Raw genomic sequence first — 25,903 nt, forward strand, 5'->3', positions numbered from 1 at the left:
GTTTGTATTTGGTACAATTTTCCCTTAATATTAAGATTCGGTAGTACCAACATACAGAAGTTTAACTGTTAAAAGATCAAAATAAAAAATTAGTGCCCAATCCCTGAATTAGTGTCCAATATTTAACTGCTATGATGCTGTCTCTCAAATTTTCAATTCTGTTGCTGTTAGTTACCGGCAGCTGCTGCTTACTGATTAGTGCTTGCTGTTTATGTATGTATGTATTATGTTATTTCATTTAATTAAATATTGAAAAAGCGTGCGTTAAAAGAACAAGCCGTTGGTACAGATTAAGAAGGACATGGTGGAAAGACTAGATCTTTTAAAGATGGGGAGGAAAGGTCGTAGTTGTCCACCCGTACTTGCACCATTATTAAAAATAGAAAAAAATTGAAGCTGGTTTGGTTTGTCCATTCATCATAAATACACATATGTCCTCAAAAACGAAAATCATGAATATGAAATCAAAGTTTTCAATACCATACCGTACCATGCTGCTTCCACCATACAAAAAACATCTTCAGTCTGTAACGTAACCATATCTTGTAGTGTCGTTGATATGAGTCCTGTCTTGCCAGAAATATTCCATTCCTGGCTTTGGTAAACTTGAACCATATGTACCCTTTGGTCTATGGGGAGAAAATCCTCAACTCTCTAAAAATTCAACAAGGCTTGTTTTGCCCCAACTTTTCTAACAGTACTATAGTTACATTTGCAACTCAACCATAATGATCCATGTAATCGAGTTCCTCTGTAATTCACAACCATTCTAAAAATAAATGAAGCAACTAAAAAAATCAGAGTACATTGTATGATTTGGCTCTCATTCAAGCTTTTCCTCTAGGGATTTGGTGCTCTCCATCTTGAACATATGAAACAAAATATCAGCCCAAGAATCAATAGGACCAGGCAAGCACCAATGAACACAGTCATTATACAATACAACATTGGCATTTGGCCAATGCCCATATTTACTTGGGTGACCATCTGGTCTCAACAACATGGCTTGTGTTGTGTCCATCAATCTGAATTTCTTCCCCTTCATCTTCCCTTCTTCCTCCGCAGCCTTAAACTCTTCAAGTTGGATCCTGTATTGCTCCAAGCTTTGACCCTCCAAAGCAGTCTCATTACTTCTATATGGCCTTGTCCTTGCACAACTACCTCCCTTATTCCATTCCCCACCTTCAAAATGAGAAGGTGCAAAAGTTCTAAGAATAGCCACCCCCTTAAAATTTTCTAAGTCGTTGATCGCTTTAAGAGCAGTTCTGAATGCCTTTTGGTAGGCATAGGTAATAGGGAGTTCAGAAACATTTGGTATTCCACAGTACCGGCAGCCAACTCGTTGGTTGTTCTCAAAGTAGACACTGATCCGGGCAAACCAGTGGCCGGCATTTAAGATGACGTAGTCGTATCTTTCAATTTCAGTGGTCCATTTCTCATCTGCTTCGTCAAGGTGAAGGTTGTAGACTCCAGTATGGCTTGGACCATCTGCATCTGCTTCTTTTGTTGACACCAAAAATGGCGACCAATATGTTGCTAATGTAAAGTTGTAAGTTGTGTATTTGTATTTTTTGAAAGCTTCATCTGGATTATCAGATATATCTACAGGATATTCCACCTGAAGAAAAACAGAAAAGAAGATCAAAATTCGTATTACTTCTTTGATCATTCTCACTTCAATTTGTTTTAGGATTAGTTTAACACTAATTCAGGCACATGCAGTGGCAAGTGCAATGTTTAGCAAGAATCCAGGCTGTTTCCCCAAGTGATTCTCGGGCTTAATATAAAATGATGTATTAATTGACTAATACAAGAACCATTGTCATGTTTGTTAATGATTTATTAGTCAAATAGATCTCCAGGAGGACACAATTAACTTTCTACAATTACGAACCCAAGTTACCAGGCTTGGTTCTCTAACAATTTGGCACAATTACATTATTCTAAGCTATACTTTAATTGAAAAATCTCTTTGGATCTAGCTAAATACTCTCTTTGCCGGGAAGTCCCCAGTGGGGTAAAATGCTTCCCAACAAAGGCAACTCCATACCAAGAGGGACTCGAACCCTTGAACCCGAGACCTCTAATAAAGGATTAAAAAATATTTACCACTCCACCACAACCCTTGTTGAACTAGCTAAATAGTCTTGTTATAATATTGGGAACAAAAGAGACTTTCTGAGGATTAAAATGCAATATGACAAATTTCCCACTGGCCCCCAATGTTCCCCTATTAGGGTAAGTCTCTCCTTTTCTTTTCTTGTAGTACTATTTAATCTTTTGAGGGATGATCAATATTCCCAGTTTCAATTTTTGATTGTCATTCTTTCTTATTTTTCCCCTCTTGACAACTCTTTAGTTTTAACTTTCCACTTATCATGTTTAAAATTACAAGATTAAAAAAAGATTTTAGTAAATCTTAAATATCTTTAATTTTAAAACTACAAGATTCAAAAGTCTTTTACTTTCTTATACACTCCGTGTATGTCAAACCCTACAACAAATTAAACCAGAGGGCATAGTACCAAAATGAGAATTAACTTTTTTGGACTAGAGAGAGTAAATCACTTCCAAAATGAGAATGACTATATTATTAGAAATTTCATTTTCACCCCAAATAAAAGGAAGGAAAGATTATATATTAAGCTTTAATAGTTTCAATAATTTGTAGTTAATATTTATGACTAGACTGGCATCTACTTTGAACAATTAGATGAGATTAAACGACGAGCTAAAAACTTTACATTTCAAGTCCTTCGTTTTACTGTTCATGATCAAACCTTTCCCATTATTCCTCCACATTTTACTACCTTTCACAGCTTCATGCCGGAAAACAGTACTCGTTGACCTATCAATGGCATCTTTGTGAAATTTGAACTAAATAATGAAAATTTCTAGTCTCAGGTAGACCAAATCTTCAATTAACCCTAATTTATGCAGCTAATCCAAGCTAGAGTTTATCGAAACTATAGCATAATATGGTAGAAACAGTAATTAACCATAGATCAGCAAGTACAGAGTTAAAATTGAAGTAAAATTAACACTAATTGCAGAGAAGAAAAAGGGTACCCGAGCCAATAGGCATATCAACGACTGCATTTGATTTCTTCCAACTGAATCACCGACAAGTGCCAACGATTTGTTCCTAACCAAATCTAAAAACAGAAACGGGTCGAAAATGGGTAGTTCACACCCATTAGGCTTCCATCTCCACTTCAAATAATCACTATCGGGTCTTCCATACTTCATACAATTTTGGTGTTCATGGATCGCATAACAGGTCATATTCGTGTAATATGGAGCATCCGGATTCCAGACCCATTCGCCGGTGAAGATATCGCATGTCTCCGGCTCTTTAATCTTTATCTTTTGTTCCTCAGCTGCATGGTAATTGGGTGAAATTTCAGAGGGATGTTGGGTTGCTAAATCTGCTGGGTACAAATTAAATGGGTGATAAAGAGGGATAATACCCAAAACGACAACTGCTAAAACTAAAAGTAAGAATATTCTTGGGGTTCTTTGGGTTGAAGTGGAGTATTTCCCAAAGGGAAGCTCCATTTTTTTGTGGGAATTTCTTCAATGAAGAGTTGAAAAAGGAAAGTAGAGATGGGAGAAAGAAGAAAGGAAGAAAAAAACAAAATAAAGTAGGCTGTTAAAAATACATAGTGGATGTAATGAACAGAGGGCCAGTTTGCACATGTATGTTGACTCTATGAACGTGCTAATCACATATTTTAAGCTTCTTTGTACTAAGTATTAATTCCTCATCAATTAGCAGATATAATTTGGATATTAATCACTACAGATCCATCATTTAAGACCTACTACAATCTAATTATAGCACACAGACACAACTAGACTTTACTTCTACTAGGGAGGTAGTAACTTTTTTTTAAGTAGTAATTTGAGTAAATATTCCCTCGTTATGTAATTATTTGTATTAGTAAATTATGACATCATGTTATGGAACACCAAAAATGTAATTAGAGGTTTTGAATTTGAGCTTTTGATATGAATTTTTTTCTGGTTAAAAGCACAAATACAAATTAATCAAATTTTAATACGAATATGAGACATTAAATAAAATAATAATTCAAAAATCATGTTATGAAACTTTTGTTGAGCAGTTTGCAAAGTTTGGGTAACATACTTTCTGATTAGTTTGACATTCTTAAAAATGACTTTTAAGTTTTAGCTGTGTCCCGAAGCTTCTTGCGTATATGCGAAACGTAGGGAAGAATGAAAGTAAAAAAATATTTTTTGGTGGTACAATGTGCAATGATGTTGGTACTAGTGTCGGTGGCCTCATATGTATCAATCCCTAGTGTTGTAAATAATTTATTTGGCAAAACGTGTGGTGGACTGGTGGCTCATTAGTTGTCTCCACTATACAGAGGTAACTAAGGAACACGTTTTCAATTTTTTATTTATGGACTGATCTAATAGTATGTAAAATTTTCAGGAACAAAATTACTTAAGGATTAACAAATATTGTATCAATTTATCTATCTGATTTTTACTTGACATTAAAATTAAAAGAGTAAAGAATTTTTTTTAATTTTATAATGTTAAACTAAAGATATATAAAAAATATATATACTAAAATAGCTTTTAAACTTGTGATCTTGAACATATCATACAAACAATTGTAATTAGAAAGTTGAGCAAAAAAATAAAAGGAAATTTACACGAATCGTATAATGTTAAGAGCTAATTATATTATATCTTTATTATTTCTCAAATTACAAAAATTCCTTAAATTTGGTGGAATATATTCCGGTACACCTAAAAACGTTCGGATACATCGCGCTTCGATTTCATATACATCACGTAAAGTAATGTATTTGACCAATATATTGTGTAAAGTGATGTATCCGAGAATAGGAAAGAGTAAAAAAAATTTGTGATTTTTTCAAATGATAGGGAATTTGAAAGAATATTATAAATAAATTGTGTATTTAGATAATATTTCAAAAAAAAATACATTTTCTTAAAGAACTTAACAAAAAAAACACCAACAAATTGAAAGAGAAGAAATACTGCTTTCCAAATGAGAGGAATACCGTATTAATTACGAGATAACACTTCATCTTATGCATTTATTATAGTATGAAAAAACTAATACACTAAGCATTATAACTACATATTATAGACTATTATAAGTCGTACTGTTATAGATATATTTCTTGAGTAAAATGGAATAATTCCAAAAGATAAAATTTACAAAAGTGGTATTTGCATTATCTTTTCTCTTTTTTTGTGGAACAATTTCCCCCTTCTAACCAAAAAGAATTACCCTAATAAGTAACATATCACAAGAAAAAGAAACTTTTTTTCCAGAGATGAGATATAATAATTAATCTCCCACTTCTCTTTTCAACAACTCTACTAAGAAATCATTCCAAGCATCAATTGGTCCAGGCAAACACCAATGAACACAATCATTAGGTACCGTAACGTTTGGATTAGTATATCGACCATATTTACTAGGATGACCATCTGGTCTCAACAACATAGGTTGTGTTGCATCAAACAACCTAAATTTCAACCCTCTTCTTCTCCCTGCTCTTTGTGCAATCTTTAATTCATCCAATTGAATCTTATAAAACTCCAAATTATAACCTTCTAGTTTCTTCTCATTCCTCTTAAACGGTTTAGTCCTTGCACAATCTCCACCTTTATCCCAAGGCCCGTTCTCAAAATGCGACGGGGCAAAAGTCCTCAAAAACGTTACACCTTTATAGTTTTCGAGGCTATTAATAGCCCGAAATGCAGTACGAAAAGCCCGTCTGTAGCTGAAATACGATGTTACATGGTTAACGTTCGATTGCGGACAGTAGAGGCAACCGACAAGGCGACGATTTAAGTAAAACATTGTTGGACGGAAAAACCAATGGCCAGCAGAAATAATAACATAATCGAAACCTTGGATTTGGTTCGTCCAGAATTCGTCGAATTCATCAAGATACAAATTGAAGGGTTGTGTGACATCATTTGGGTCGGTTTTTTCAGTTTTTACCAAATAGGGTGCCCAAAACATGGAAATGTTGAAGTCGTAGTCTTTGTAGATCCAACGTCTGTTTTCGTCTTGTGTTTCTGAAACATCCTCTGGATATACAACCTGAAACAAAATAGAAAATGATTTGAAAACCAACGTCTGATTTACTAAAGATTATCTTTTCTTTCAGTTTACAAAGAAATTGTCTTTTACAATGAGTTTTAATATGCAAAACTTCAAGTTTATGCTTCACTTATTGTGTACCTCAAAGACCAAACCTTAAACTTTGGTTGTAGTTTTATGAGGATTCTATTTATTTATCGTAGAATAGTTCCTTTTCACACGGTTATAGGATAGTCGTCTATAGGTGGTAGGGTAGGGTGGGTGGTACGGCTCAGATTGCAATCAATCTTACTTCCTAATTGTGTGTGGGCTGAGCTTAGAGCACATGAAGCTCACCACTACCTCGCAAGGGGATTGAGACCAGAATTTCAAACCGAAAAAATGAATGAGTTAGAATTAAGGACTATTTAATGAAAAAGAACGGCTACGTGATGAGAACTTACCTTGGACAAGAGACATATCAATGATTGCATATGATTTCTTGCAACAGAGTCTCCAACAAATGCAAGAGATTTGCCTCTAACAAATTCCAAGAATTGAGTAGGATCAAATATGGGTAACTCACAAGCATCAGGTTTCCACCTCCACTTCAAGAAGTCAGAATCAGGCCTTTCAAATTTCAAGCAATTTTGATGTTGTTGAATAGCATAACATGTATCATTTGTATAATATGGTCCTTCTGGATTTTTCACCCATTCTCCTGAAAATAAGTCGCAAGATTCACTATGTGATACATCAGATGACAAAGTTCTAACATCGTCATTGCTAAGTTGTTTCTTTTGATCTGTTTTTTCTGGGACAACTTTAGGGACCGTGAAGTCACGTTGATGATGTCCGGACTTTTTTCTAGCATGTTGATTATGTCTATCGAGTTTTTTTCTAGGTTCGGGTTGTACTTTCTTATCTGTTATGTCACTTTTGGTCACAAATTTCGTACTTTTCTCATCTTTTTCAGGTAATTTTTCTTGTTCTGGTTCATGTTCTTGTTGTTCTTCCTTTATGGGCACGTTACAAGGTTTCGTGGGGACGTCCTCCACGGGACATGGATGATTGACTTGCAAATCATTATCCAAATGATCAACAACCTGAATTGTATCTTCTGAATTAGAAGAAATAACTTCTGAAATTTTCTTTTGAGAAGAATAACGTATAGAAGGATAATAAATAGGAATAATTGTGAATAATATGGTAATGACAATAAGAGGAGCAAGTTTTGGTGCGTTTTTTCTTCGTGTTTGTGGTTTCCCTATTGGAAGTTCAGAGGATTGGAACTTCATGGAGAAAGCTTTGTATGAACATTAAGAGGAAAAAAATATTACAAAATTATAAAGTAAAAGAGAAGAAGAAGAAAGAAAAATAAGAGAGGTAGTGAGTGAAGAAAATATTAAAGAAAGAGAGTTTACGCATGTTGCGCTAAATTCATTAACAAAGTGGTGGTCATCTCTTAACCAAAACTTAGTAACACCATAAGCGCCAAAACAAAGAAATTAGTAATGATATTATGATATATAGCTAGCATTGAATCTAGTACACTTTTTTCTATGGGATAGTTATTTTTTTTTATAACCGTTGTGTCTATACTCTATACTAGCTTAATTTTGTATGCCTTAGATTCTTTTAGGTATCTCCTATCAGTATAGGCATGAATAATGCTTATCAAAGCTTAGATAAATTAAAAAGAAATTATTATACCTAGCTTTATTTTGTGTTTCATATTTTGTGAAGCATTTTGGGATAGGTGAATACAATTTGTAAACTCTTATTGGATGGGTGAGCAACATACAAGGAAAACACTGGGCCGTACTCGAAATATTCAGAATGAATTGGACTTACTGTTAGGAGACCATCAATTGTTAAATGAATCTTTCTGAGGATCCTAAACAGTAAGCAGTACCCTTATAATGCTGGCCCTCTAAGATCAAGAAAGAATATATTAAGGATCAGCACTTACAATCCATGAATTTCATATGGCTAACATAGATTGATCAAAGTAAATATAACCTGTTTTGAATCTGAACTGGTAAAACATTACTGATGGAGTACAATTTTTTTACAGTCATTTTTTAGTACTATTTGTTAGGATGTCCCACATTGGTAGAGGAATGGAAATTGGTCTCTTTATATGGATTTGGACAAACCTCATCCCTTTGAGCTAGCTTTTAGGGTTGAGTTAAGCCCGAATGTCATATCTTGACATGGAATTAGAGCCAGGAACTCCCATTTAGAAGTGTTCACGCTCCAGTTCGCAAATTGTTCACCGATGATGGCCCCCATTTAGAAGTGTTCGTGCTCCAGTTTCCATTTTATATGTCACATTTTTACTTTGCACTTGCATTAAGAAATGATGTAATTTTATCATTCTACCCTTATTTAATTTTTTTTGGAACTCAAGTTTTCAATCAATGAATATGAATTAATTTATTTTGATTAATTAATTTAACCAATGAACATGAATCATTTACTTAATTTTAATAAGCTGGTCAAATGTATATTTTCAAGGCTAATAACTCACAAGGGTAAAAAAGGAACAATATGGTAATTTATGCATTGATTTTATGAAATGACAAGTACTCATATTATGGACCAACTATTTATAGAAAGAGATGACATATAAAATGGAACGGAAGGAGTATTAAATTTGTTATTTTTGAAGTCATTCAGATATTATTCATCAAAACGATTTTTAATTAGAAATCTACTTCTAGTAGCCAATTGAATTCTCAATGAATTGGACTTAGCTTTATATTTCTTCTCATTAAAATTTGAAATAAAATTTGAAATGTAACTATTTAACTTAAAGTTAATTAAAAAATTCTAAACTATTCATAAAGCGAACAAAAAAACAACCTCATTTGATTTTGATTCCATTATTCATATCTCATTATTGTTGTTGTCATCAGAGATTAGTAAAAACTTGAAACATAAAAATGATTTCATTTTAAGATTAACCCTCCCCCCCTTTTTTTTCTTTGTTCATTCACTTCATATTAAATTAAACACAAATATTAAAGCTAAATATTATGCAATTTGTTTTTAAAAAAATTTGGAACATTTATTCGTAAAAAAAAAAGTAATATTAATATTAAGTAATTTAATTTTAAATTTTTCAATGCATCCATTTATCAAAAAAAATTGCTTATGTAATACTTGGACACCCTTCGTAAAATTTCTGGCTCCACCACTGAGGGTTAAAGATGTTCCACATCTAACACTATTTTGTCTACAAGTTATATAAGTACTAACTTGTTTGGATCATTAAAACCTTTTTCATTCCTTTGCACAATCAACTCCATACCTCCATAAGCAATATACATTATAGTTGAGACAGTAGTGAACACACTCCATCTCATGACAGCTCTTCAAATAATTGGTGAATAAATGAAGGAATAATCATGAAAAGAAATAAACAACACAGTTCGATCCAAAATTTGAAGTTTATGAAATTATACAAAAATCTCAAATTGATATATAACAATAATCATCCTCCACAGTAAAATATTTAATAAATTTACTAATACATATAGAATCTGAGTAAGAATTATTTGATTCACGTAAACCTATGGAGTTTGCTTTATCAAAGAGGGTTGTGGCCTCTGGGTCACTTTTATTGTAGAGCAGAATATGTCTCAGTATTAATTAGGATGCTCAATCAATCAATTGTCGAAAAGAGGACTCGACATATACCCAAAGTTATGGTGACTACTGATGAAGGTGTTTTTCGCCTCCATCAATGATTTATCATTTTTTTTTCCCTTTTTGTATTTTTCTTCATGTCTTATGGAATCTCATCTGTACTTGTCATGAATTCTAGTGCCGTATTATAATATTAAAACAACAACTCTTTTTTTGACAAATTAATCAACTCTCGCTATCAAAATAGGAAGAAAAAAAATGCAAAGCACAATTTTTATAACCACATGAAACCAAATATTTAAGAATGGCAATGGCAAAGACTCAAAAAATCTGAATATAAAAGAAAAAGAAGCTTGATTAGGTCACTCAAGAAAAACTAGGATTTATATTTTATGAGTTCAATATTTAAGATTTTAGCGTGAAATTCATTATATCTTTAATTTTATTCACTATAACAAAAGTACTATGTTCATATGAACCCTATAATCCGCTTTTAGGTGATTGTGATAGGCTGATGTATAACAGTAGAATATTTCAGGAAACAACCGTATGTGCGTAGTATTTCTAGAAGTTCTCATATTATATACACAAAATAACAAACGGTTCCACTACAATATTATTGAATGTCAAGGCTGTAATACTTTTCCAGCAAAAACAAAGAAGAAAAAAATAATATAGGAACTGTTTAGGCAATCGTAACCCATGTCAAGGTGGGTCGACCCGATAAATTAAGTTGGGGTATTACCTCTCCTATGTTTGTTTGGATAAAATGCATGAGTCAATTTAGACTAAATAATGACTAATTAATAATTCAACTAGCTGATTCAAAATTATGTGTTCATTATTCTTTTATTTATAATGATATATCAAACAAATTAAAATCCAAAAAAAAATCCTTCTATTTATAAAAATTAAGTGATGATTTTTCAGAATAAGTCGTATTTTTTTATGAACAATTATGTCTGTTCAAATTAAGTACATGTATATTACAAATTTTCTAACAATTTCTATTGTACATTGCAATTGTAAGTATAAATTCTATCAACTATACCATTTTCTCCTCTCTTTCTTTCCTCGGATAAAATGCATGAGTCAATTTAGACTAAATAATGACTAATTAATAATTCAACTTGCTGACTCAAAAATTATTTGTCATTAATTCTTATATTTATCATAATATATCAAACAAATCAAAATCCAAAAAAAAATCCTTCTATTAATAGAAATTAAGTGATGATTTTTCAAAATAAACCGTACTCTTTTATGAACAGTCATGTCTATTCAATTTAAGAATATTTAATGCATGAGTCAATTTAGACTAAATAATGACTAATTAATAATTCAACTTGTTGACTCAAAAATTATTTTCCATTTATTCTTTTATTTATAATGATATATCAAACAAATCAAAATACAAAAAAATCCTTCTATTTATAGAAATTAAGTAATGAATTTTCCAAATAAGACATTCTTTTAAAGCAGTTGTGTCTGTTCAAATAAAGATCTCTCTATATTAAAGATTTTCTAACAATTTCTACTATACATTGCAATTGTAAGTTTAAATTCCATCAACTATTCCATTTTCTCCTCTCTTTTTTTCCTTCTCCTTCTTCATCAAGTTATAATAAAGTGTGAATTCAACTCTCATATTCCCTTTCCTTATTTCCGTAATCTTGACCAAATGTAATAGGAGTAATTTTTTATGAAGAAATTAAAAAGGTTATTGGTTTTTTCATCAAAGGAGGAGTCAATGTCTTTTTCTTACTACATATATAACTGAAATATGCGTGGTCCACTTTAAAAACTGTTAAAATGCCTTCGTTGCATGATATCCAACCGTTATTCATTCACATTATCTCCCTCACTTGGCTTTCCTCCAAACGTCACCTAAAACCAAATTAACACCCCACCCACCCCCCACCCCCACCCACGCATAAAAAAAATCTCCTTACTTTCTTCTTATCTGTAAAAAACTCAAAGATTACAGCAATTTTTTTGGTAGTACCACTACTATAAAAGCAGCCTCTTGTTTTATATTTATTGCATTAACATCACTCAAATTCCTTTTTAGTCTTTGTCACCCTTGTATGATTTTGCTTTACTTTCTTGGTATGCTTCTGTTTTTTCTTGTCTTTAATTTCTGTTTATAATCTTTCTGGTATTGGTACTTACAGGTTACAGTATTATTCTTTTTGCAGGGTGGTTTTAATTAATCAAGAAGAAAATGATGGGATTTGAGAGATTGATGGTGAATTTGAAGACGAAACTGAGGAGGTCCTTTAAAATGAAAGAATCATACGACAAGATTGAGAAGAGTGAAAGCATGAGAGTGGAGATTAGGAGCAAGAAGGCTCGTAAGCTTATTGAACAGACTCTTAAAATTGCAGATTCCCCCAAATCCCGAAGCTATCCTTTCTAGTAATCTGTTTAGTATCTTGTAATGACAAAATTAATCCCAACTTTCATAAGAAATCAAATTATATGCAGAAGTTTAGTGGAATCTCTATCTTCTTCTCATTCTAATTTTAGCATGCACATGAAGAACTAGTAGTAGTTGTTGAGATACATGAATCAATAGTTAGTCAATAAATGACTCTCTGTTTACATCTGTTTGCTTTTCCTTTTTAGACATTTAGTATTCGAAATTCACTGATTCAATATGATTCCACGCGCAGTAATTGTATTAAAAAGGAAAAAGCATTAAGAAGTTCTTCATTTTGAGTTTTGACCATACTTGAAGCCTTTGATTACAGATGCTTTATGTCAAGTTGTGTTAGTTTAGAAAATAGTGACAATTCATAGATGAGTTAACTAACATCCATTGCATCTATCTACCTCTCTCTCAATATATTAAAGCAGAGCACGTTTTAGTTATTTGTTTTTTTCTGACTTGTTTTGCCTGAATTCTTGCATTTGCAGCCACTAAATTTTTTTCACCTTCTTTTACTTTCCGGAGTATTCTCCGGTAGAATAGAGAAGTGGTTTTTTTGTTTGGGTAGATTCATGACACTTCATAGTATTTCAATAATGTATCTTTAGTTTTTCGTTGAAGTTGTTGGAATTTTTTTTAGACTAGAACTAGAAAGCTTGTTACTTAAGAATGGATTTAGAATCTTCATATAGTCAACAACTAATTTGAGATAGAAGTAATTGACTGATTGAATGATTGAATGTTGATACTTAATAGTTAAGTGATATTATATTTACTGAATCTGTAAAATTCCCCATTTCAATCTTTTTGTACTAATCAACAAAATATAAAAAAGAAGTCTCATTCAGGCTTTGTACTAACCAACTCATAAATTTCTGGTAGATTGTCCTGCTTCTTACCAGATCTACTCAACTATCACTCTTATGTAGGATCCACTATAGAATAACTAAACATTGTTTAGTGGGAATGATCCAAGAAAAGAGAAAACAAACAAGGGAAGAAATTAATTAGTGTCTTTATTGTTGAACTATTGCCTAGACTGAGATGTGATTAGCATGCAACAAGACAAATGATGAGTCATTGACAGAAAAAGCAAGAAATGAAAAAGCTATGCAAACAAAAACACAAATAAATTAAAGCCATGCAAGTTTGGCTTTGTGCCTACTTTTGATAGTCAGCACAGCTAAATTATTTTAGGCAAAATGATGGTAAGCAGAGTACGGTAATGAAGAAAGCGAGACATCAAAGCACTACATGTTAAAAAAAAAAATTACATGTGTCTATGGTGATGTGGATAGTGCCTGGACATATTCTCTATGTCAGCTGCAGGATATGTTTTTTACATTTTTATTTTTTCCCCCTCTTGGCATAAGATATGTTTCTTTTTTTAATATGTAATTCACCATAAATTCTAAAATTAAAATCATAGTATTTTTTTTTCCCTATAAATCATAATGACATTTCGTCAGGTGTAAGTAAAAGAGTACTAAAAATAAAATAGCGAACAGCACCCATTTTTTAACTCAATCATAAAGAATATAAACCAATAGTTAGTTACTATGTAGCTGAAATTTATCCTTGCTGCTTATGAATACGTCGAATTGGGGAAAGATAGTTAAGTCAGTCAACTATTTGTGATTGGAAATGATTTAAAGCTCTCTATTCAGCATTAAAAAGAAAGGTCAATGGGACCTCCAATAAGTCTATTAGAATTGGCTCTATATAAGTGAAATTGTTGGGTTTTAAAGGTGTGAACAGGAAATGAAGGGTTGTGACTCTCCTGAAGAGTTGTGACTATGCCGAAGGATTGTGAACTATATGAAAGGTTGTGTCCTTTCTAAAGGGTTGTGACCGTTTGAAAGGTTATGCCTTTTCCAAAGTGTTGTGACCTTTCTGAAAGGTTGTCTTCTTTCTGAAAGGATGTCTTCTTTCCAAAGGGTTGTGACCTTTACCCTTTGTTGGTTATTAATAGAGAGGTTTTCTCTAATTTTTTTGCATCGAATTCTTCCCTTCTTTTGCATACATTTCTTACAAAACAAAATCGATCGATCGTGTCTGTGTGTGTGATTCGTTGCTGTCATTTTGAGTTCGTTGAAATTATCGAAGTTTGAGGTACCACTACTTCTTTAATGGTTAATCCGTTTTATCTTGGGAGGAATTAATCTGCAACCTCGGGTACTTGAGGGGATTTAATTTCTTAAGGACACACAGTGGGTTCTGTGGACTCGGATAGTTCTTTGTGTTTTTCTTTTCATCTTTTATTATTTCTGGTTTGCTAATCTGAATACAGGAGATAACAAAAATCTCATCATCCATACATAACGAATTAATAGCATTCTTATTTAGACTATGACTCATAGGGAAGAAACTGATTTATCAACTAGGACAAACATAAAAATATTGAGTCGAACTCTTCTTTGTTGTGAAGGTAATATAGCTATAAATAGTCACTAACTTCTGAGAAAATGTAGAAGAATGGGACCTATCATAGGACATACAATGCGTTAGGGATGTTATGATCATTTTCAATACCAAGCTTGGTTTGATGCATTGCATATTCCTAGAATTGTGTCCAACTTAAAAAGGCACCTCAAGGAGGGCGCCCACATATTCTTACTAGTTAATACTGTCGTGCACAAATGGTTATATTATGCTTGTCTTGTTCTGCCTTCTTTTTCTTGTCCTAGACGAACCTAAATTAAATCTCTTTGGTCCTTAGTTACATCACTATCCACGTAAGAGTTAGAGAGAAGAATGATAACTTCTGCAGACCAATATTATATTTAGGGGCTAAAAGAAAAAGGGAAGTTTTTTGAGATACCTAAGGCCGTATTTAGCAATAAATAAAATGGGGGTAAATTATGAAAAATTAAGGTTCATATCTCAGTACACACAGGAAAAAAAGTGATTTCTTACCTCACTCGAAGCTTTGGCGGACAGAGTTGCTCCTTATTTGAATTAGGGAAATAGTAAAATCTGATGAAATAGTTGAAGTGTGTGCAAATTCCGAACAATACAACCATTGTCAGAGAACAGTAAAAATAGTGTTCGAGTCTTAATCACTTCTGTTGTTTGAAAGTTGATTTGTTATTCCCTCACAATGGAGTTGACAAAAATACAGTGGATAAAACCATAACATAGAAAGTGAAACAGCTAACAGCCTAATATAGACAAATAATATAATATTAACTAACCGTGTAGTTTTGAAATTTGGTTAGATGAACGCATTTGCCTGACTTAAGTTATGTCATTTTCCACGGTTAATGCAGCTCCATGTCTCACATTCAATCGTCATCTGCAACTGCAAGCAAGTTCAGATTTTTGGATCTCCCCAATGACTTTTACTGATTTCCATAGAAACAGTATATTGAAACAGCAGCCTAACTGCAAAAAATTAGCCAAGCAAAGAAGAAAAATTTGATGAAGATAAAGTCTTTAAAGAATTAGCTGGTAGAACTATCATTATCAACTTGAGGTCTTGAACTTGTCGATTATGAAACCATTTTGTTTGTAACATCAATTGCTCCTCAGGGTTTTATTAGCTACATAAGATTTGTAAGTAACAATAAATTTTCCCATGAGGTTGACGCCCTTTCTTTATTTTAATTTTCTCCCATGATCTCTATTATCTTTTTTAATCATTTTCAAACTGGCTATGAGAGGAGGAAAACAAATCTAATTCCCTCTGCATAATTCATATTACAATCAAACAATGTGAGAACACGTTAATAATATATGATAAATCTATTGTAGACATTACTCTTGTTGCAAGCTTCATGCCAAAGAGGCAAAGACTAGATAAACAAGCCCGTAAGCCCTATCATACATGCCTCAGGGTGTGCATTTATTGTGGAGAAACATGATGATAGACATGACAATAAGGTAATAGCCACATTACCTGATCTATTAGTCCTCCAAGCATGCTAATCACAGTTAGGATGGTAAAGAATTGGTAGACCACCTCATCGAATACACGTCCATGGAAGCAAAGGAGGATCTGGACAATAGGAATGAACACAGAGAGTCAGGCAGAGATTACATTTTGACCAGTAATTCCTCGGTTCCCGACAACAACATTTACAACAAACTGGTGCTATTGGTGGCTACACAAGCCAAAATATCAAATGTAGAGTTCAATAACACATAATTATAAGACAGACTGAAGCACCTTCTTTCTTCCAAATCGGGGGTGCTAAGGAAGTACACAAGCTCCTGTTGAGAAAACTTTAGCTAATGAGAGAAATCATTGAAACAGCATATGAAAACAAATAAGATAGACGCAAATTAATATATGATCTTTCTCTTTTTTTCTTAAATATGGGAGTGAATTGAAAAGACAATTTGCTAAATACAACCCAGTCTCGATCCACAAAGACCACATTAGATGTACTTCTCCAGTTCTCTTTTTTTTTTACGTGAAGCAGTTCACTTAAAACGGCCAATTAGGTGTAGGATACAAAATCCTTGGCACAAAACTCGTAAGTCTTAAGTGTGAATTTTTCTCCCATGAGAAAGCCCTGGAAGATTTTTTTTTGGAATAGTTTGAGAGTACAGCTTTTTAAAAATAGGAAAAGCATCATCCACCTTTGTAACGAAATGAAACTAACCTTGTACAAAAGGCCATTTGAGAACCTTTCTGGTTGATGCATATAACAAGGATTTTGAGAGCTAAATTTCAAAATAAACATCAACAGCCAAGAACCAAAGCTTTCAGCTGATCCATCACAGCGACAAGTGAGAGGTTCAGCAGAGATCAATAACTAAAGAGAAAATTATCAGTAACGCCTCAATCCCAAATTAGTTAGGCCAACTACATGAATTCTCTGTACCAATTCCATTCTATTCACTTCCATTATCATAATTAGACTATTTTAAATTGCTCCTCAACCTGCCGTAATATTCCTCTTTATCTGCGTTTTAGAAGTTGGCGTAGGATTCAGGCGGACAATTGTAAGGGAAACAATGGCAAGGGTTCTGGTTAATGGCTGTATTCCGGATGTAAAAGGCGTACTTAATGAGTGGAATGATTCATGGAATTGACATTATTGCGCCAGATTTAGCTACAATCTAATGAGATTAAACCTCTGAATCATGATATCCATTGATAGAACAGGAAAAAATAGATGAATATTCAGAAATAAAAGTCTATATAAAGCAAATGAATGCAATCTCACAAGAAGGTAGCACAACCCTGAAGATGCTGGGGATTTGCATCGTCTTCTTCCATGAAGTTCTGCTAAATGGAGATGGTCCTCAACCATAACTCCTTTGCCGGGAAAGGGGAAATTTTGAATTCCCAATTGCCCTACGCGGGTTTTTTAATACCTTTTTATTGGAGCCTGAAAGAAGTTTCGGTCTGACCCGACTTCTGTTTTACAGGGTATAGAAATTTCCGACTAATTTTTTATTTCGTAACAATAACTTCCCAAAAATTTCAATATTAGGCATACCTTGTCATTTGATTTATTTATTAATAAATTTTTTAATCTACTTAATTTTTTATATTAAAATATATTATATATTAGATTTTTAATTATTGGATATTTGACCTTGGCCAGGTTAATATTTTGAGTTTTGGGGTTTTAGATTCTAGAAAAAAGAATAACAACGAGATTCTTTAATAAATTATTTATACATATTAGGTGGACTTTTAACACAAATATAGAATTTGCACCAAAATGATTGAATTATGCTGAACTCGTAATTGGAATGCTAGCTCCACCCTTGCCTCTAATATTATATTGTTGATGACCACATTCCTATAAGGTGTTCCACGTTAATTGAGAAAATGAATTTATATGATCTCGGTGTTATTAAAGACATATCTTGGGTGCAAACCACAACACAATAAAAACAGTAATTATTTTTAAAGAAACGAAAATGACTAAGTTATAACTTAAAAACAGAGAGATTAGATTCTGCAGTTGTTATTAGTTCATCTTAAGTAGAGACAACAGTGTGAAGAAGATTACAAACAGAAGTCTATATATATAAATAAAATATATATACATATAGAAGTGGAAGCTAGCAACACATTAACATGAACCAATTCAACATCTTTATTTCATGCAGATATCCTCTTGTGGTCCGACGCCTTTCTCCAGACTCAAAACAGAAGCTTAATGCATCATATTGTATTTTTTTCAGGTATCCTCATTCCCATTGACAGACAATTTTCTGAGTGTTCTTGAAATTAAAGTTAATTAACAAACTTCCATCCATTCTCCTAAACACAAAACTCTCCACCAAAACATAACAACTAAACTTTCTCCAATAGCCATTCTCACTTTCTATTTCTTCTATACCTTCTACTCTTACATCACTTTCTCCTCCATCAAACCATCCCCTTCTTTCTTGTATCCATCTCATTTTCTCAATAACACCACTATGCAAACCAACTTTCTCCAATGTACATTTATTTCTATATTCCTCTTTTACTCTAAACCAAACAAACGCGCCACTCCCTTCTTCATCTTTCACAGCTTCCGTCCCACTTATTAAAGTTAACAACTTCCTCACACGCGCGTCCACCTCCACATGTGCTCTGTTTCTTCTTGTTACATTCTCACAAGAAAATATTTGCTCCCACCAACACTTAAGTGTCACTTCATAAAACAATGATTTATTCATCTGTTCTTTAGTTTTAATTTTCTTCTCTTTTACTAACACACATGGACTATACCATTTGCCAAGAATTATCGGAACAGAACGTTTGGAAGATGCTTGGATGTTTAATTCAGGGGTATCTGAGTCTGATGGTTGAGAGGATAATTGGAGGCCTTGAGCTTCTTTCAAATTGACTTTAAGTGAATGGATACTATTAACGTGCCATCCTTTTTTCCTGAGAAATTTCGGAGGAACACCATCGTAGGCTACAGATTTTGCATAGAAACCACCAAGATCATATGGACAAATCTCGAATTGTTGATAGGGATCTTTGTGGTTAAAAGGCTTTGGATTTAAATCGTTCATCGAATTGTCAAAGCAACAACTATCCATATCTGCTTCTTTCCAAGATGTATAGGCCCTCCTACATGAATTGATCGAAATGAACAGTTGATATACAAGGAATAATACAGTACTCATACGATCAAGTCAATTATAAGATAATTATATAAAAAATTATATACTCCGTATCACTTAGCACTACTAGTTGACTATCTGATTAAAAATGGAGTAACTTTATCACATGTTAAATTACTAGAGGTAGCAATATAGTAGTCGGCCTAACCATAGCCTCACTATAACATGACATTAACCCTCTGATTTGGATTTTAAGTAAGGACTTAGCATGCTCACCTTGACGTACTCTTTTAACAACAGCTAGTGGCGTAACAAGGATTTCAAGGGGATTCAAAATTAAAATAAAATGTACGTACTCTTTTTTACACGATAAGTGCATATAACTTAATTAAATCCGAAGATGTTGATATAGGATACGCGAAAATAAGGTACGTACCCTTTATGTCTGCCTTTGGCTTTGATAACATAGTAGCGGCCGGATGCTATTGGTTGATCAAGAACAGGCAAGAACCAAACTTTATGAACACTAGGTTCACCAAACTCTGGATTATGAACAACTTTCAACACTCTGTCTTGAGGAAATGGAAGCTTAGTGATACTGCTGTGCTTACAAATGCCCCAACAAAAAGTGTCCATTTCTTCTGATTCTTCATCAGTTAATACTAAATACCCTGTAATTGTTGGTGGATTTGTTGGAAATTTTGTAAGTGCTTTTGGGAAATTTCTGTACAGAGAACGTGGTGCTGTGGCAAACATCTTTGCTAATTTTGTGCTAGTGTTTGATGTTATGCTTAATTTTTAGGCTTGGGAGTTATTTATACCATATATGATATTTTATAATGTTTTCTTATGAGAGAAGGAATATACAGAATGCTTCTATTTCTTAGTGGCTCTTTACATATTGATAGGATTTAAAGTTCAGTCACGATAATCCATTGAAAAGGTTTGGGATTATAATACTGCTAGTAATAGATTCAGCCAAATAGGGATAAATAAAATGATTTAATTTAAAGTGACAACATGTACTAACAAAAAGGCGCACTTGTAAAGTTTTTTTAAAAAAAGACTTAATAATTGACCATCCCTTTAACTTAGGACTTAGTAATAACTTTTATTTAGACACTGAATCTATTTCAATTAAGCATTTTATTTTAACACATTATAATAAAATGTTTGTATTAGATATTTTTGGATCAATTTTGAAAAAGTTTTGGCGTGATTTCTCAATCATCCATGAATGATGTGTTTATATAAACACTTTGTCATGTGTACGAGTATTTAATTAGAACACTCTCTAATTTAAACGTCTAAATGAAAATTACTGATGAATTTAATGATCGTAGATGATTGTATTAAGCTTTAAAAAAAAGTAAACGAAGCTAAGCAAGCACCAGAAAAAAAAAAAAAAAAAAAAAAAAAACAATGATTGGCGACTCTCATACCTCAATTTCCACTTACTTTACATGATATTGTTATAATTTGCTTATAATGTGTACATATATATAAAGATTTTATAGTGGCATAACGGGCAGCTTCTTTAGGGTGTGGGCAGTGGCCATTTGTTCAAAAATTGGATAAAGCAAACTTTGGTATCTTTAGTTTTTGTGTGGACAAGTAAAGCAAATAATTACACTGGAACCGATGAAGTGGGGTGGCCAGCGGCCAGTGGGAACCAGTTTAACTGAGAAATAACAATAACTACCCACCCATGACCCATCTTTATGCACCCGTCGTTACTAATGGCGAAATTAGAATTTTAATTTTATGAGTTCTGAATTTTATAATGATATTTTTAAGGAATAATAATTGAATTCAAAAATATATATTTCAAAATTTACTAACATAAACATATCATTTAAGCAAAATCTATTAGATTCGATCGAAATGCAAGTTCCGGCCCCTACCATCCGGTAAAGTTATAACTTAATCCAGAAAATTTGCTGATATAAAAGTAAGCAATGAGTTATCGCATTCGCATAGTAGCTACGTATTATATGTGCCCCCACCACCCATAATTAAAGGAACTGAGTACGATATATATGTGTGATTTACATTTTACACTCTTAAGCCTGGTGTATTACCAGTATCTTGTTTGATACTTTTTTTCAATTTATGTATAACTAATGCCTGCATTAGTTATATACTCTATTGTGTATTAATGTGTGTATTGTTAATGCCGTGGATTTCTAGGTATTAGTAAAGCAATGGTTTTAATGCATTCATTAGTATGATTAAAGACTCAATTTCCCCTCAAAACCTTTTTTACATCTTTTCTACCATAATAGTGGAGCGTATCTTTGTAAATTATTTTTTTTATGCAATGCATGCTATTTTTTTATGCATCAAACCAAACAATGCATAAAATAATCTATGTATAACTAATGCAAGCATAACTAATACATGCATTGTTAATGCAAGCATTACTAATACACTTGATTTAGCATTATTCTTATACACTCTACCAAACGATCCCTTAGTATAAAAATAAAAAATAAAAGGTTTAAATTTATCCTGATAGACTTTATTTTATCCACATTTGAAACTTGGAATAAAAAAAATACTATCGATGTTACACTTTCATATCATATTTACCTTTATTACCAGTGACACTCCACTTGGACGTACCATTTATTCTTGGATTTATATTGGACAGCCTTTTCTTAAGCCTTGTAAGCAGTTACACCTGGACTTATTGATTAGCTGTCTGGGTTTTTTAACGTTCTTTAATTCTGATCTTTAACAATTTGTTTGACGGTTATTACGTATCATTTCATAATATGGCGTATAACATGTTGGAGGAAAAAGAAGGGTTGGTGTGCTAAAATGGATGGGGTGAATTAAGGGCAAATTTTAGCCGCTTTTATAACATCACGAGTATATATCCATATATTTGTGGATATTAGCTGCTGTTATTTGGGCCCATCAAATATTATGCTTGTAGAGAGTGTATTGAATGAAGCCCGGGGGCCGCTTTATATGTTTAGCCCAAAATAGCAAAGTCACATCTCTAAACAATTACAACTATATTTTGTAACTTGGAAAAAAAAGCCGAAATAACCTCGGTTAAAGGTGGAGAGTGCTTACCATTCAATCAATTCTCTCTAATAATTTTTTTTAATTTAAAAAGTAAATTCATCCACTTTTATGCACAAATATTTGACATTTGAGGAGAATACCAATTAGGTTCCATGAAAAGATTTGAACTTAAAACTAAGGAGTAATGTATGATTAGTATTTGTATATTCAACTTGAAAAGTTAGTTTAGTAGCATGCTTTATATGAATATATTTTTAAGTGGATATATATCAGCAGGGGCGGCTCTATTCAGTACGGAGTGCCACGCCATCCACAAACTTCGACGGAAACTTTATGTATATATAGGTATATATATACCACATGTAGATAAATACTAAGCGTGCCACCCACAGTACAAAAGTGCTCTGTGGTGCCGATGGTAAAAGGCTGTATATTTGAGCCTAAGGTTGTATGATAGAATCCCCCTGACATATTTTAATTTTTTTCTTTTGTAAAATTGCTGGAACGTTTAAGTGAGTTTAAGGCTCCTCTCATAATCAGCTTTTCAACCTTCTTTTTCTTTTTTTCTTTTAACCATTGTTCCAAATTATTTTGCTACTTTCCTTATCTTTAAATAATTTTATATTTATGAAATATACCCTAAATCATCCTACTTTTAACATTTAATATTACTTTTCTATCCTATATATAATTATTTACATTACTAAAATATTTATCAATTCACAAAATTAAACAATAATTCTTTTTTATTTTCATTATCCTAACAATTAATTTTTCTTGAAAGTGTAAGCAAAATTTGTAAAAATTTGCAAAAAATGATTTTAAAGTAAAATAGTAAATTGTCATTTTTGTTTATAATCTCTTAAAGAACACGGCAAAAAAAAAAGTTAATAACTAATACAAAAAACGAAAGGGGTATAATTTTATTTTTCTCTTCTCAATAATTTGATAATTTCATAAACACTTAAATGCATCAAATATACTCCAACAAGAAAAAATAATGGAAAGATTATCAGTAATCCTGACAAATAATTACACAAGTCTTGGTACTATTTTCATGTAACCCAAAATCGAAAATCATCCATAAACTCCTACAGTCCTACATATATACATACTCTCTCGATTTATATGATATCTATTTATTCTTGAAATTCAAGCTATGTGAGGCCCTCAACTATCATTAATTTTTTCGTAAACAGCCTACATACACTTTTTGAATTTTTTTTATAATTGTTGTTTATTCCTATTTTATTGATTGATTTGTCAAATAGATCGAAAGACGAATAATTCAAATTAAACGTAAAGTCGATTTAGTCGATGAGTCTACTTGGCACCCATAGACTCTAAATCCTGAATCCGCCTCTGTATATATGTAATATGAATCCCCATTGTCGTAGTACAAAACTAACATATAAAACACTTCAACATTTTTAGTCTAATTAATATGGACTATCACGAGCCATTTTCTATACAATCTAACTAGTAGAAAAAATGCAACATCTTCCCTCTCGTTCCTCTTTCCCTAGGCCCAAATATTTGAGTGGTCCAATTTAGTCACATTGTAACAAATGCATGGGAAACATTGTAACTAAATTGGATCAGGCTAAGTAAACTATATATCATTCCAAATTTGAGTGGTCCAAATTATTATTTATTTTGGAAAATTCTGATCTTGATATTTGATGTAATGTTGCATGTAAGTTGGCCATGATGGGTGCCACAATGTGAGCATAGAGAAGGACATTTCAACTGCTAGTTTGCTCCAGCATACTCACGTTTTCCTTTATGTGCTTGTTTGTTTACAATTGAAGCTCTAAGTTTATAGGCTTACAGCAATGCATGTTAAGGAAACAATTTGCCTTCTTCTGTTGTCTACCCTAGATAATTCTTCAACTTGCACTTTCGGATTTTGTGTCATGTGATAGAACCATATTCTCTGTTTAGCGTATATCCATAGAATCTTCCATTAAAAAAAACAACTTTTAACGGCTATAAATATACATATTAATAAAGAGTGTCAAAGTCTTTACTGACATTAGTTAATTGTCATTGGATCCAATGTCACTAAAGGCTTTAGAGGCATATACAAAGAGTGTTAATTCTCGATTAAGTTGTTGTTGTTAATTAATTACCGCTAAAGATCATTTTTTACGTAGTTTCCATTTGCTTTTAGCATGTAGTACAATAATACTTCTCTATAAAAATATTATTGGTTCGGATACTTTTTTATTGTTATAGCAAAATATTGTTATAAAGAACATATAAAAAGTCTAACTGTAAACTATATATAATATGAAAAAATGGAATCCAAACGAAAACTTGATTGTTATAAAGAGGTCTACCAGTAATACTATAGTATAGCATTCTCATGTACACAATTTTTTCATGTGTAATTACTTGACATTGATCACTGCCTCTTTATGATTTTTTTCTTCTTTCATGGAGTTATAAATTAGCTCTCACTTTCAAGTTTAATGCCTCAAAAACATCTAAAATTTGAAATTGTTGATTGTAAGAATCTGTGGCTACAATATTCTTGATGGTAGGTTAGAAGTAACTGTCAGTATTTGTAGTGTAGCATATGATTTAATAAAGTCATTTGAGTTTTATTCAATTAGTGGAGACATATTATTAGTAAAGTGAAACTTTGACATTAGCAGATCTGCAATACAAAGTGTTCAGGTTTAGACAAAATACAGTGGGAACATGGGTTATTAATGATACATGTTTTCATAATTAGCTGGTTAATTACATAATAATTAATGCCCTCCTCCTCCTCTTTATTTTATTTTTCCTTGATTGTTAAATGTAATATTTATTCATTCTTTTAAATATCATTGTCTACAATATTAAAGGCCCAACAAAAAAAAAGAAGAGTTTGATACAGCAATGCACAGGGTGGCTGGGCACATGGAGGGTTCACATAGGGACATAAAAGGCCACATGTGGCCCTGCCGTAAGCCTTCGGTTATGACTTGGGCTTGTTGGATGAGGTTTCTGATCCAATGCTTGGTTGCTAGGGTGCATTAACACTTTGAATCATGGGTCGATAATGTTAGGCGTCTGGTCAAACTCAACTCCAAAGGCTAGTCATGAGGTGAAAATTGTTCAAAATCGTATAAAGTGATATATTTGCTTAACTAATGTGGGGCATTTAACACTCTCACATGTCCAAGATTAAACATCTAAAGTGTAAACAATAAAACATTAGAAGAAATAAATATTTGGCCGAATTTAATCTCAAAAGTTATTTCATGATGAGGTGAAGCCGGTTTCAGGATGTACAAGGAACACACCCCTCAATTTATGTGGGACATTTAACACTCCCTAAATCGGACATTTTATGCGTGAACAACATAATATGAGAAGAAATATATATACATTTGGTCAAATTAATTTCAAAAACTAAGTCATGAAGTGAAGATTGTCCAAAATGATATAACGAGATACATTAACATTTAATTAACAACACTTCATGCTTATGATTGAACATATGAAACGTAAACAACATACATTAAGGTCCAGAGTTTAGAAGCATAGACAACATAACATGAGCACATATATAGTACTTACTACTAGATAAACCAAATTAAAGCGATTGATGGGTCAGGGTATGATATTCAGTTATTTGGATAAATATATAAAAAAAAAAAAAAAAA

At 32.4% G+C, this 25,903-nt stretch overlaps 3 protein-coding genes and 1 long non-coding RNA gene across 4 annotated transcripts; 1 reads left to right on the top strand and 3 right to left on the bottom strand.

Annotated features, from left to right (window-relative positions):
* Positions 1 to 380: 380 nt before the first annotated feature.
* On the bottom strand, positions 381 to 3,750 carry LOC107057677 (protein trichome birefringence-like 19). Its single transcript, XM_015306481.1, has 2 exons — positions 3,070 to 3,750; positions 381 to 1,618 (listed from the first exon to the last, which is right to left on the bottom strand). Exons 1-2 carry the CDS (start codon positions 3,556 to 3,558, stop codon positions 824 to 826), a joined length of 1,284 nt encoding a protein of 427 aa, XP_015161967.1. The 5' UTR covers positions 3,559 to 3,750; the 3' UTR covers positions 381 to 823.
* Positions 3,751 to 5,179: 1,429 nt separating this feature from the next.
* On the bottom strand, positions 5,180 to 7,415 carry LOC102597459 (protein trichome birefringence-like 19). The gene is made up of 2 exons (XM_006338699.2): positions 6,565 to 7,415; positions 5,180 to 6,121 (listed from the first exon to the last, which is right to left on the bottom strand). The coding sequence occupies exons 1-2, from the start codon at positions 7,396 to 7,398 to the stop codon at positions 5,357 to 5,359; spliced, it is 1,599 nt and encodes a 532-aa protein (XP_006338761.1). The 5' UTR covers positions 7,399 to 7,415; the 3' UTR covers positions 5,180 to 5,356.
* A 4,163-nt stretch (positions 7,416 to 11,578) lies between these two features.
* Positions 11,579 to 12,277, top strand: LOC102587523 (uncharacterized). Its single transcript, XR_366537.2, has 2 exons — positions 11,579 to 11,863; positions 11,953 to 12,277. It is a non-coding gene; the product is annotated as an uncharacterized lncRNA (long non-coding RNA).
* Positions 12,278 to 18,096: 5,819 nt separating this feature from the next.
* Positions 18,097 to 20,173, bottom strand: LOC102587749 (uncharacterized). Its single transcript, XM_006338231.2, has 2 exons — positions 19,645 to 20,173; positions 18,097 to 19,215 (listed from the first exon to the last, which is right to left on the bottom strand). Exons 1-2 carry the CDS (start codon positions 19,962 to 19,964, stop codon positions 18,339 to 18,341), a joined length of 1,197 nt encoding a protein of 398 aa, XP_006338293.1. The 5' UTR covers positions 19,965 to 20,173; the 3' UTR covers positions 18,097 to 18,338.
* Positions 20,174 to 25,903: the final 5,730 nt, after the last annotated feature.

The sequence above is a fragment of the Solanum tuberosum genome, unplaced genomic scaffold (genome assembly GCF_000226075.1).
Source record: "Solanum tuberosum cultivar DM 1-3 516 R44 unplaced genomic scaffold, SolTub_3.0 scf00004, whole genome shotgun sequence".
Taxonomy (NCBI): Eukaryota; Viridiplantae; Streptophyta; class Magnoliopsida; order Solanales; family Solanaceae; genus Solanum; species Solanum tuberosum.

Coding starts and splice junctions, on each gene's coding strand:
- LOC107057677 (XM_015306481.1), bottom strand. CDS start 3,558: ATGGAGCTTCCCTTTGGGAAATACTCCACTTCAACCCAAAGAACCCCA. Junction 1,619..3,069: donor TGATATGCCTATTGGCTCGG/GTACCCTTTTTC, acceptor GTTTTTCTTCAG/GTGGAATATCCTGTAGATAT.
- LOC102597459 (XM_006338699.2), bottom strand. CDS start 7,398: ATGAAGTTCCAATCCTCTGAACTTCCAATAGGGAAACCACAAACACGA. Junction 6,122..6,564: donor TGATATGTCTCTTGTCCAAG/GTAAGTTCTCAT, acceptor ATTTTGTTTCAG/GTTGTATATCCAGAGGATGT.
- LOC102587749 (XM_006338231.2), bottom strand. CDS start 19,964: ATGTTTGCCACAGCACCACGTTCTCTGTACAGAAATTTCCCAAAAGCA. Junction 19,216..19,644: donor GCCAAAGGCAGACATAAAGG/GTACGTACCTTA, acceptor CAATTCATGTAG/GAGGGCCTATACATCTTGGA.